At 46.0% G+C, this 13,094-nt stretch overlaps 1 protein-coding gene across 4 annotated transcripts in view; it reads left to right on the top strand.

Moving 5' to 3' along the window:
* Nucleotides 1-13,094, top strand: part of SRGAP3 (SLIT-ROBO Rho GTPase activating protein 3) — a 262,192-nt gene that overhangs the window by 211,547 nt on the left and 37,551 nt on the right. For all 4 annotated transcript variants that reach the window (XR_003002647.1, XM_024740673.1, XM_024740674.1 and 1 more), the window contains 3 exons: nucleotides 253-313; nucleotides 2,017-2,094; nucleotides 11,447-11,581. Coding sequence is in view for 3 of the 4 variants with exons in the window: in XM_024740673.1 (XP_024596441.1) it covers nucleotides 253-313; nucleotides 2,017-2,094; nucleotides 11,447-11,581 (274 nt within the window). In the remaining variant the exon portion in view is untranslated. The remainder of the gene's footprint in view (nucleotides 1-252; nucleotides 314-2,016; nucleotides 2,095-11,446; nucleotides 11,582-13,094) is intronic.

Below are 13,094 nucleotides of genomic sequence, written 5' to 3'. Positions count from 1 at the left end.
TGATTCCTTCCCAGATGAATAGGAAGACAGAGCATTTCTTTAAAATGATCACAGCTATGGCTTTTCTGCAATCACAGAAGACTTTCTATTTTAACTGTTTGTGGAGACTTTAGAATTAGTGTTTCCTTGCTTGTTTTCCTACTAATCTGATGGTACTAATTTTCTGGCTTGAGTTCATAATCTGTGTTTGCAGTGTCTTCTCTCTTGTGGTGGTTGCCAAGTCCAATACAACTCACAACTTTTTTTCTTAAGGATTCAGGACAAGCTATACCACTGGTCGTCGAGAGCTGCATCAGATACATCAATTTATACGGTAAGCTCGATCTCAGGGCAGTGTTTTCAGCTCTTTCCAGAACAGGTGCTAGGCTGTTCTCATAAGAAATGAGATTCAAATTCGTCTGGGAAGATTTCCTGTTGCTGCTCTGCTTCTGAGAGGGAAAACGTTCTATAGAACAGCTGCTATCTTGAGTGCTGTCTATTGAGCCTTGTGTGTCGGGGGGACTGAAGATGGTGGTGAGAAGACCCAGGAGCTAGGAGAACCGAGGACCAGGGAGGGCACGTGGGACAACCGTATTAGTTCCTTTTTTGCTCCCACTCGAGCCCAGAGCTCTGCACTTTGAGCGCTGAATGAGGTTGGTCAACCGATCAGTTAATCCTGCTAGACTGTGGTAAGCTCCATGGAGGAAATAGAGTGTCTGGGATTTGCCACATGGTGTCCCCAGCACTTAAACTGTGCCTCCATCTGTTCATTTATTCATCCCTCCAAAAATATATTTCCAGAGTGCATAGCAGGCACTGTTTTTGACAATGGCAGCATAGCCACAAACCAGACAGGTAGGATGCTGGCCCTAGGTAGCTTACATGACCAATTAGAAGGGCAAGGGAATGAACAGGCAGAGAGACAAATAATATAATTTCAGATAGTGATAATGCCAAGGAACTAATTAAAGGGGATAGAGAATGGCTAGAGGAGGGCAGGCCTGCTTTGGCTAAGGTTGTAAGGAGAGCCATCTCCGAGGGGGTGATATTTGAGTAGAAGAAGCCAGCCAGGTGGAGAGAATGGCAAGTGTCAAGGCCTAATATGGGAAAGAAGGCCAGCATAACTGGATGGGAATGAGCCAGGAGGATGGGGTAAGAGACACAGGTGGTAGAAATTCAGCACGAAAGAAATGAACAACGTTTATTGAGCACATACTATAGGTACAAACCAAACTTTAACTAAAGCCTGCCTTTAAGGGTAAACACTTTCCTGAATTATAAAGTGGAGAGTTGTTTCATATAGAAAAACTGAATCTCAGGGAAAGGATCCCAGTCTTAATTCCCTTTTCAGATGAGGGAGGCCCTGTAATTCCTTCAATCTTATAGGTCGCTGTTTTGTTGTTACTGCTGTGTCAGGTATCAAGGTCTCCTCTTTGTTAAGTCCTTGTAGAAACACATAAAAAATGAGATTGTCCTTCTGCAAAAGGTTAATGTCCCCCAAACTCCTTGATCCCAAGCCAGCATGCACTCTAGACTCTAGATTTTCTTGAAGGAAGACGTTGTCTGTGATGGGCGAGGGAATGGTTGAGGGAGTGGCATTAGTCATTCTCATTCAGAGTCTCTGTGGCTGTTAAGCTCCGATGGCATTTGTAAACTCAGGCCAAGCTACTTGGGGCCAGTGCAACTGATGAATGCATTAGGCAGCATTTACTACCCAGTTATTGATTGAACTGACCTGTGGGTTAAAGTGGAAGTCATTCACTGGTCCAGTGTTGATATAAACTTCTTGTTTCCTCCAAGCCCAAACAAGAGACCCTAGACATATGAAGCACAATGTGACTGAGTATTTGGACCAGCTGAAGTTCATCGCAAAGGCTCCTTTGGGGCTTCTGCCAGGAGACAGTCACTGGGAATGACTCTGTTACAGAGGATGGTGGGAGAAAGAGGCAAGCAGTGGGGAGAGTCTTCCGTGTTCCCAGTGGTCTGATGAGCTCAAGGCATTTTCTCTTTCTTTTTTTGTTTGTTTATTTCTTTTAGGACTCCAGCAGCAAGGGATCTTCAGAGTGCCAGGATCCCAGGTTGAAGTCAATGACATCAAAAATTCCTTTGAGAGAGGTAGGTGTGGAGTGATCATCTCCAGCTTGTGTCCAGAGGAAGCCAGGTTGGGTGTTAACGCATGTCTTAGAGCCAGTGGTGCTGGGGCAGCTTGTATCAACATCTCTTCCCAACTTCACCTTCAGTGACTTCACCTTGGTAGCTCGGAATCAGCCAAGGTGGGAGTATTTACACCACAGAAATTGGCAAACACTAAGACCTTTGAGCTTTTTCTTTTCGCCGCCAAAGAGCTAGCTGTTGAACATTTACCAGCACACATGGGTGACTTTCTCTGGTGGGCTCTACAGTGGTTGCTGGGAAAGAGGGTCTTGGAGTTATTGTGTGAATCTGTAAAGGCTGCTGTGTTTTAGAAAAGTTGGAAGAAGCTAGATAACATGGAGTGGCTTAGAATTGCCTAATTCTTTTTTATGCAGTGTTTTTGGCAAAGCTATTCTCCCCAACCCTTGGGGAGGTTACCTAGTTCCCACTTCGATATAAAAGCTTATCAGAAATGAAGTGGCCACCAGAATGTGGCTTATTTGGTTGAGCCTCCCTTGGCCTCAGGATCCCTGATGGGAACAGATGGCCAGTGTCAGTCTCCAAGCAAAGTAAGGACTTTCTAGGGTCAGGAGGAGCTCAATTCTTCTTAAACCTCTGCCTTTTTATACTAGGACATATCTTGCTGCTACAGTGAAACTGAGAGTCCGTGCATTTCCGTTCAAGGAAATATTTTCCAGCATCACACTCTCTGGTTGTTGAACAAAGCCCATCCCAGGGAGGAAAGAAGAGCCAGTGTGGGGGCATCCTAAGCGATATCTGCACCTCTAGTTTCACAGCGTTTGGAAGCATCCTGTCTCTGTAGTTACTCCTCAGCTCTGATTTCCTACATTTTTCTCTGAGTAGTTAGGTACTAAGTTTGGTCTGAGGACCCGGATCCCAAACCCATTTCCCCACAATACATCACATCCCAATTTACAAAGCACTTTCTTACCCATTCTTCTATGTAATCCTCCTAATAGCCTTAGAAGGTTATGGTTTGTCCTTGTTGGTTGTGCTCTGAGCAAGCCTCTCCCCGGGGCTCCAGCCCTAGACTTCTCCCGACTTATTGCCAGGCTTCCTGGAGGGGCTGCCTCCTGAGCAGACTCACCTTCGGTCACCCTATCCTCCCGCTTCCGTCCTGAGATCTAGCTCCAGGGCAGAGGAAGCAGTCTGTCAGCCCCAGGCAGTCACCACCATAGCCCCCAGCACAGAGCTTTGCAGCGCTAGGCACTCTGGCTTGGAACTGGGTGTGGAGAGCAGGACTGGGCTGGATGTGGCTCTCAGTGGCCCATGAGGAGGGTCCTGGAGAGCTTAGGGTTTGGAGTCCACTCCAGGATCTTGGGTACTTAGAACCAGGGAGCCCCAGAATTGCCCTGCTCCAAGCTCCTACTTGCACATTTATTCATCCTCTCAACAAGCCTGCATTGAGCCCTGCACTGCACTGGGTAATGGACTAGGGCCTGTCAATATGATAGGAACAACAGACAAGTCACTGCTAGCAGAGAACCGGTTTAGTAAACAGCACGGTCAGCGCAAGCATGGAGTAATCGCTGGGTAGCATGGGAGCCCCTAGCCCAGTTTGCGTGGAAGAGGGAGGAATAGCAAAGCCTCGAAAGGCTTCCTGGAAGAGGAAATGCCTAAGCTGAGGCTGGAAGAGTAAGAGTCAGGGGAAGCAGGGAAAGGGCATTCCAGACCAAGGGAACAGCATGTGCAAAGCCCACAAAGCAAGAGGTATCCTCCCCTCAGCATCCCTGATAGAAGTGTCATTCATCATTTCCCTGAGCTTCTCTTGGCAGTGACAGACAGCCCAGCCAGGGTTTGGTTTCTTTATTTCCCCCAATTCCTTAACACCCCTGCTGCCCTGTGTTCATTGTAAGTGAACAGAGCCATGGTCTGGACCCTTTGCTGGTTCCATCCTCCTGGGCTCACCCCATCAGAGAGAATTCCTTGTATGTCGTGAGTAAACTGCCTGGTGCCTCCGGCCCGGTGACCGCTCCCCGTTGTGTTTTCTTACTTGCCAGTGTCTTGTAAGTAAGTACCTTGCTGTACCAGGCAGCCAGGCCCAATCCCCACCCCAGCAGCGCTGCTTTCTTTCCTTCCTGAATGTGATTTCTAAGGTCAGCACCTTCTGTTACTTGCTCAGGTGCCTTGGAGGGGTATTTGTGCAAATTAGACTTCTCTGCTCCTTGGAGCAAAGAGATCACCTGACCCAAACCTCAGCTGCAAAAATTGTTTTCTGCTTTTTCGTTGCCTCATGTGTGCAGTTGGCCCCTCTCCCTCTCACCCCCGTTCCGGGATGAATCTCATTCTCTTGCCTGCTTCGTCCTTCGGCTCCACCGGAGCCTACACGGGAGCATGGCTTATTCTAAAAGAATAGTTCCTGGGATGTCTCTTTTAGAAAAACCCTTTTTGGCTTTTCTGGGCTGGCTGGTACCCAGATTTCACATGCATTACTTTCTGTTTCTTGACATTCACCACCCACCGGCCCTGGGTTTGGGTTCCTGACCTGGCTGACCCTCGGGGCACCTCCTCCCCCATCTCCTGAAACCGGCTTTTCTCTCCCTGGCTCGCTGCTGTGTTCTTCTCAGCCCCTGGCAGTGAGCGGCCCGGGCCCACTCCTCACGGCCCACCTGCTCTAACTGGTGATGGAACTTTCTCTCCAAACCAGTACATTGTGTGTTTTTCCTTTCTTCCTTTTATTTTAAAAATTTTAAACCCTCTAATCCCTGCAGGGTGCCTGTCCTTTGCCACTTGTTCAAACAGACATGGGTCTTTTCCTCCTCAGCCCCTTTTTTTCTCTCTTTGGGTGAAGCTCTTGCCTACACTCCGTGCAGAAGCCTGTTGAAAGGAGCACGGACCTCTTTTTGTTAAGCTTCTGAAAAATTACATGTTAGAAATCCATTTTTGACTTATTATTCCTAAACGTATTTTCCTTCTCCTCTGACATGAGTCAACCAGGGTTTTAGTTGGGATTATGATTTTTTTTTTTTTTTTGCGGTACGCGGGCCTCTCACTGTTGTGGCCTCTCCCGTTGCGGAGCACAGGCTCTGGATGCGCAGGCTCAGTGGCCATGGCTCACGGGCCCAGCCGCTCCGCGGCATGTGGGATCTTCCCAGACCGGGGCAGGAACCTGTGTCCCCTGCATCGGCAGGTGGACTCTCAACCACTGCGCCACCAGGGAAGCCCAAGGGATTATGATTTTTTTTATTATATTTTGCTGTCAATAAATCTCAAACTCAGCACTCAAGTTTTGAGATAGTCCTGTAATCTTCTGGCAAAATGAAGGAGAAAACATCATGGAAAAGCAGGAATCAGCAGCTGTGCTGTGGAGAGAGCTGTGGTTTGCTGTTGTCTCCCAGGCTAGCTTTTTGCCTCTCTGTTTTCCCCACAAACCAATCCCCTGTCCTCTTGGTATGTAAAAGGTGAGAGAGCTGCCTGTGTTCTCTCCTCGTGTGGAAAGGTGGCTGGAAAGGGAGTCAATGGTCCTTTCACTGTGCTCACATCAACATAGGGTTTGGATTTGGGGCTGAAATCATGGCATGTAGGAGCTGACACATTCTACACTCTGGATGTGGCCCTTCTCAGATCTGTTTCCTACCCCAGGAAGAGGGGTGTGAGCGGGAGACACAGGGAGGGGTTGTCACGCTGTGGAGCCTCGGGATGGGGCTGGGAGGATCCTGGCCGCAGAGACCTGCCCTGGAGAGACCACCTGTGGGCTTCCTGCCATGCCCCCATCCAGCAGCACGTTCCCCTAGAGCTGTGAGCACACACGGTGTGTTCACTCTGCCCTGGGTGCAGCCTGCCTTCAGCCCTTAGGGAATGCTGGGGCGACCTGGCTGGGAGCAGGCTGCAGGCAGGGCTGTTTGGTAATAATTCTGCCTCCCTCCCCGGGAAACTAGCTAACAAAATAGGAACTAGCTTTCTCTTGGACTGGCCTGGAATTTTAGCTCTAATTCTCCTCCTGGAGGAAGCCATCATTCACATACACCATCCTGCTCATCTTGAACTCTGGAATTCCATTCATTTCTAAGCCAAAATTGGCAACCCTTGCAGAGAGCCGAAGGCCTGGGCTAGGAGGAAGGATTGTTTGGATGGCTCCTTTTATGGACGAAGTGCCTTCTGGGAGGAAGAGCAAGAATGGATGGTGTGTGTGTGTGTGTGTGTGTGTGTGTGTGTGTGGTCAGTAAGTTAACCAGACTTAACAAGGAGAGCTTATATGGAGGAAGTAAAATCCTTGTGCTTTTGGATCATGAGACCACAAGAGTAACATGTGATGCACTAGGGGAACAGCTTAATACAGCGCAGTTTTCAAACTCTTACGGTCCTTCAGAGGGGCTTCAAGGGCTGCTACTGGGATAAGGAGGGAAGATGAGAAGGTAGGGATGGCACCTTTCTCTAAATTCAACTAAGGCAGCTTTGCTCATCCATGGGAACTTTTTTCTTGAAAAAAAAAAAAAGTTGAGATTCTACTGTAAAGGAAGGAGGGAGAGAGGGAGGGAAGGAAGGAAGATGATAGATGATAGATAGATAGATAGATAGGCATGCAGGCAGACAGGCAGCAGATAGAATTGAAAACCACAGGTAGAAGAAGGAATATCTCCCAGGCATTACGAGACCTGGGAGCTGCTGGTGTCTGTTTTTGACTGCATGAGCAAGTTGTTTCTTTTGTTGGGGCCTCAGCTTTCTTGCAGGTGAGAGGTGTGGAGCTGGGACCATGCCTCCCTTGGTGCCATGCAGTGCTGTTTTGCGGATTAAGAGAGATCACATATGCCAGTGTGCTTCTCACTTGAAAAGTGCTATATCAGTATAGGCAATATATATATATATATTTTTTTTTAATGTTTTCTCTCTTCCTTCCTCATGAGAAAGTCTTGTGGGGGAAGCATTTTCCTTTTTTTTTTTTTTCCCAGTTTTTAAATTTGTTTCAAAGTTAAACCCAAGACACATTGACTTCATAGGAAATCCACTGAGAAATGATTTTCTAGGCTGAACACTTGTTTCCCTCTAGTGTCCCCCAACAGAGCATGTACATGTTATTTACTTTCATTTTATAATCACTGCTGTCCCACCACTATACCAAGATCACCTAAACTGTGTGTGTGGTATTCTGAATATTCTTACTGATACCCTAAGTTCACTAACTGCAAAAGATTTTCTGGGATAACCTGTCACTTGAATTCTTTGGCTACTTTTGAAGATAAAGTCCAAAGAACTCTTAAATGATTCTCCTTTGGGGAAGATGGTATTTTATAGGCATTAGCAGCTGGCACCTGGGGCTGTACTGATCCCATCTGGCATCACTGGGAGGCAACGTGTAAAACCAAAGAATCATTTGATGCAACAGGCAACTAAGTGACTCAAAACTGAAGGTTAAATTTAAAGAAGAAACTAATTTAGAGAAAAAAAGGTAATCCTAGAGGAACTCATTCTAAGCAATCAGTCATTATGCCTGTGTGTGTGTGTGTGTGTGTGTGTGTGTGTGTGTGTGTGTGTAAGGCAAAACCAGATTGATTCAGTGCAGGCTGGTGGGTCCCAGATGATTGCTTAGAATGAGTTTTCCGGAGACAGTGATCTGAGGGAACAGAATCTGGCAAGTGGCCAGTACCAGTAAAGAGCAGCCATGAATCGCTGGGGACATTTACATTCAACCCCTGTGGGGAAGCATTTTCATCTCCTCCTATGGGAACATCTGGGAGGTTGACCTGTGGAACACAATGCATGGGCTGCCACACACAGTCGTTCAGGCTGGGCAATGCACAAGAATACTCAGCCACGAGGACAGGAATGTGCTGAACTCTGGCTCATGCCCTGGAAGCCACAAGCCCTGGTTCAGGAAGTGTGTGTGGGGGGTGTCTTTCTCTAATTTGCACTAAAGCATGTTGGGGCCAGCAGAGGCCCTGGCAGTGACACACATTCTCTTCCCACAGAGGCATAGTATAGAGATCCAAGTATGAATTTGCAGTTCTGCTCTTTTTTTTTTTTTGCGGTACACGGGCCTCTCGCTGCTGTGGCCTCTCCCGTCGCGGAGCACAGGTTCCGGACGCGCAGGCTCAGCGGCCATGGCTCACGGGCCCAGCTGCTCCGCAGCATGTGGGATCTTCCCGGCACGGAGCACGGGGCACGAACCCGCGTCCCCTGCATCGGCAGGCGGACTCCCAACCACTGCGCCACCAGGGAAGCCCGCAGTTCTGCTCTTCATTGCTTACCAGACTTAGATTGCTCTGGGCTGTTCTGGCAGGAGGAGAAGGAGAAGCCCACTGAGCAGACCTCTCTCAGCACCTTCAGGGAGGTGTCAGGTTGCTGCCTGCTTCCTTTCACGTCCCCCGTGGAAATCCTGGTGGTGAACTAGCTCAGCAACCCCCATTAAACTGAAAAGTGCTGCTCTCCTGAGATATTTTCCCCTGTGCAATTGGCAAAAATTTAAAAGACATTCCATGGGCAGGGCTATGGAAAAGCAGCCTTCCCCTATGTTGCTGGGAGGAGGAGAAAATGGTGCCGCCCCACCAGAGGAGAATTTGGCTTTATCTGATGAAACTACACGTTTGTTTGCCCTTTGACCCAGTAATCCCACTTCTAGGAACCTACCACAGAGACACACCTCTATGAATAAGAAACACAGGTACAAGGTTATTTGTTGTGGCAGTATTCGTAACAGCAAAAGATGGGAATGTCAATCCATAGGAGACTGGTTGACTACATTATGGTCTATCCATGAAATAGAGTCGTTTGCGGCCATAAAAAAAAAAAAATGAGGAAGATCTGTATGAACTGACAAGGAGGGATTTCTAGGATTTACTGTTTAGAGAAGAAACAAGTATATGTAGTAGCAGAGTGTGCTACTTCCATTTTATGTAAGAAATGAGGGAAGGTAAAAAAATTGTATATATGTATTTGCTTATTTTTGCAGAAAGAAAGATTAGCAGGACAAACCAGAGACTAATGAAAATGGTTAAATGTAAGGTGTAGGGAGAGAAGAATAAGAATAGGGCTTCTCTGCAAGCAACTTTTTATCTCGTTAGGACTCCTGGAACATGTGGATGCTTTATATTTTCAAAATTGCATACTTTTAAAAAAAAGCATTTCTAAAAAAATTAAATCCCTAAAATTGAATATAAATAGAAACAAATAAGCTGTATATCAGACTGACAACCATACAGAGAGTAACTTTTCAACATGTGCTCTGGTCATACGCTTTTTTAAAAGCTCTACTGAATTACATACCATAAGGCTCATCCATTTTTTAAAGTATATATTTTAGTAGTTTCTAGTATATTTATAGATTTGTACATCATCACCATAATCTAATTTCAGAAAATTCTCACCATCCCTAAAAGGAACCCTGTACCCATTTATAGTCACTCCCTATACCGCTTACACCCCAGCCCCCATCCCTAGGCAACCACTAATCTACTTTCTGTCTTCTGATCATATGTCTTTAGTGGGATACATTCTGAGGGCCTAAAAAACAAAAAAAGCCCTGCAAATAAACGTTAATTTTTATGTAGTAGGTTTATTGCTAGTGGTGATATGGTTATTAAAAATCTGAAACTAGGGCTTCCCTGGTGGCGCAGTGGGTGAGGGTCTGCCTGCCGATGCAGGGGACACGGGTTCGTGCCCCGGTCCGGGAGGATCCCACATGCCGCAGAGCGGCTGGGCCCGTGAGCCATGGCTGCTGAGCCTGCACGTCCGGAGCCTGTGCTCCGCAACGGGAGAGGACACAACAGTGAGAGGCCCGTGTACCGCAAAAAAAACCAAAAACAAAAACAAAAAAATCTGAAACTATTTTATGTATATTGTAGGATAAGGCAGATACATTAAAATATCAATTATAAATACTATTCAGAACAAGATTTTCACTGTGAGAAAAATGAAATGAAAATACAAAATAAATGAAGGTAAAGAAAACATTGTACCTTAAACATGAATTAGAAATATCAGTGTGAACTTGTGAAAAAAAAATGTATATTCTAGCTCTATGTACTGAAAGAGCCGAGATGTTCTTTATGACACTCCTGTAGCAATGAGCACACCTAGAACCTAGATCTTGGTTTCTAAATACCATGCCCTGCAAAAAGCAAACAAAGCTCCTTAGAGAAGTTTTTTATTCCAGGTCTAGGTCAAGGAAAGTACCAGGTGATTCAGGGACATCTTTTATGCCAGAAAGCAATTAAGTGCTCAATAGAGGTCGCATCAAAGGACATAAGAAAGCACTCCCCCTGGCCAAATCTGGGGACAATCTGAGCACCCCAATGAATAGTGATGTAGCGGGTTATAACACTTTAATTAAAAATTATAAAAACAAGCCCATAAAATGTTTTTTAAAAAATAGGAGGGTGGAGGGAAAAAGCTCTTCTTTAGGGAAGAATGCCACCTAATAATTGTAGATGGAATGACAGAAAATCACCATTTTGTTAGAACCGCAGGGTAATAATTGATTTGGGCAAAAGTTATCATTGGATGCTCAAAGCACTGGGTAAAATATGTTAAGCATGATGACATGCACACAGATCACTTATTGTTTACAAAAATATTTTATATTTTACACTTGTTATTACAAAGGAGAAAATATACCTTTACAGTGTAGAGATCCAGAGGCCACCACCTTAACCCAGTGATCAAGCATTACCCACATAGTATTCTTGGCCACAATATTTAACCTGACTCTAATCATGAGGAAGCAATCAAACAGATCCTGAACGTGAGGAATTCTACAAGGCAGTTGGCCTGGACTCTTCAATAAAAGTCAATATTATGAAAAACAAACTAACAATAAAAAATGTTGGGGTCTGTTTTGCATTCCAAAGACTAACGAAGCATAACAACTGAATGAATTGTGTGAACGCTGATTAGATCTTAGCGTTTGAAAAATTCTATGAAAGACGTGGGACAATGGGGAATGTTTGGGTAAAGTCTGTGACACGGTGTTTTGGAACTCTTGTTAATTTTCTTAGGTGTAATACACGGTTACGTAGGGGAATAGCCTTATGCTGAGGAGGAATGTGTTGAAGTATTTAGCAGTGATGTGTTGTAATGTCTACAAAACACTCTCAAATAATTGAGCAGTATTAAATACAAGTAGAGAAAGGGAGGGAGAGCAAATATGGCAAGATGAGTGTAAGTGTAGGGTGACGGATGTTCATTATTTTAATTCTACAGCGTTGTTAGAGATTGGAGCAGTTTCAGAATCCGCTGCAGGGAGCACTCTAAGCATGCTGTATGGCGGAGGCTGTCACATCTGTCCTCCAGTTCAGGCTGGGCCAGGTCACCTCTTCCGCCATCTGCACACACCCTGCCCCTTTACCGAGCTGAATCGTCATCTCCTGTTTCCCCTTAGGTGAAGACCCGCTTGTGGATGATCAAAATGAACGAGATATCAATTCAGTCGCTGGCGTTCTAAAACTGTATTTCCGAGGACTGGAAAACCCACTCTTTCCTAAGGAAAGGTTTCAAGATTTGATATCTACTATTAGTAAGTATTTCCCAGGTGGAATGATCAATTTCTTGACCAATCTTTATTGAAGCTGCACTCCAGGCTCATCGCTGCAGGGGAGAGGTGCCTTGAAAGAAGCCATATGACTCTTGTCTTCATGGAACTTAAAACCTAGTTGTGGAAATAACAAGATGGTTTATAATAGAAGGACTCATGGGCATGGTACACCTCTGGGTATAGGAGGAGCTCAGAAGAGAAGAGGCAGAGGGAGCCTTGGTTTCTCAGATCACAGCTGAGGGAGAATGATGTGAGTAGAGTCTTTGGGGAGGAGTGGACTCAGGGATCCTAGGAAGGGTTGGGGACACACAGATCAATGGGACCAGCAGGAGGGTGTCCCAGCCAGTACATGGTGTAAGATGCTGGAAGGGTCCGATGGAGCAAGAAAGGGAAGGCCTTGAATGCCTTGCAAGGATTCCAGAGCTTTTCCCCTTGGGTTACAGGGAGTCATGGAAGGTTTGGGAGTCAGGTCAGCAATATGGCAAACAGGGAAATGATGAAAATAAGTTGACTGTGGGCTTCCTCTGACATCACTAGCCATGAGAGTCCTTCTTGACTAGTATTTCTGTGGATAAAGGCAGGAGCCCAATCTAGGGGCTGAAGTAAAGGCACCTTGACTGTAAGATGCCAAAATCCACGGCAATCTTTTGGGAGTATTTTTTTAAATAAACTTTTAATTTTAGAATATTAGAATGTTAGTATTTTGGAATAAACTCTTTTTTTAAAAAAATAAACTCTTTGAGTTACAGAAAAGTTGCCCCACACCCCGTTTCACTAGGGATGCTTCTCACAATGTTCTGAGGGATATTTGCAGCCAGGGAAGTGCCCCAGGAGGTGACAAGAGCCTAGGGAGGCTTGAACCCTCTTATTTGTCTTGTGTGAAAGGCGCTTCCTCCACTCTTCTGCCCCCCACTACTTCCTGCTCATCTTTCCTGATCCACTTCAGGCTCCAGACCACCTCTCAGAAATCCCAGGCCACAGAAGCCCATCCCTATCTGAGCCCCGTGTCACCTGCTCAGCCAGTATTTCCAGAAGCTCCAATAGACCAGTTCCTGAGCGGACAAGGTGTTTGGCCCCTGGTACAAGGTCATGGCATTGTGTACCTTGAATAACAGTGTGAGAGGAAAAGTCCCTCCTCAGTTCCCTCCCAAAGCCTTGGTTACATCAAGGAGTGACAGCCCCTCTGCCCCCAACGTACAAGTCAATCTCCCTGCTAAACAGAGAGAGCAGGGCCCCAGTCTCAGAAACTTTTGTATAAAACAATGTCTACCTATAATTTGGTAGCATTGTTTTGCTTTCATTGTATCTCTTTTTATGTTACATTCTAATTATGGCAAGTGATCCTGGTTTCTCCTTTACAGAGTGAGGTATGGTCTCCTTTTTTTTTTTTTCTTTTGCGGTACGTGGGCCTCTCACTGCTGTGGCCTCTCCCGTTGTGGAGCACAGGCTCCGGACGCACAGGCTCAGCGGCCATGGCTCACGGGCCCAGCCGCTC

Source organism: Neophocaena asiaeorientalis, unplaced genomic scaffold (assembly GCF_003031525.2).
Source record: "Neophocaena asiaeorientalis asiaeorientalis breed wild unplaced genomic scaffold, Neophocaena_asiaeorientalis_V1.1 scaffold325, whole genome shotgun sequence".
In the NCBI taxonomy this organism is placed as follows: domain Eukaryota; kingdom Metazoa; phylum Chordata; class Mammalia; order Artiodactyla; family Phocoenidae; genus Neophocaena; species Neophocaena asiaeorientalis.
The sequence above is the reverse complement of the archived record's forward strand: the minus strand, read 5'-3'. Positions and strand labels throughout refer to the sequence as shown.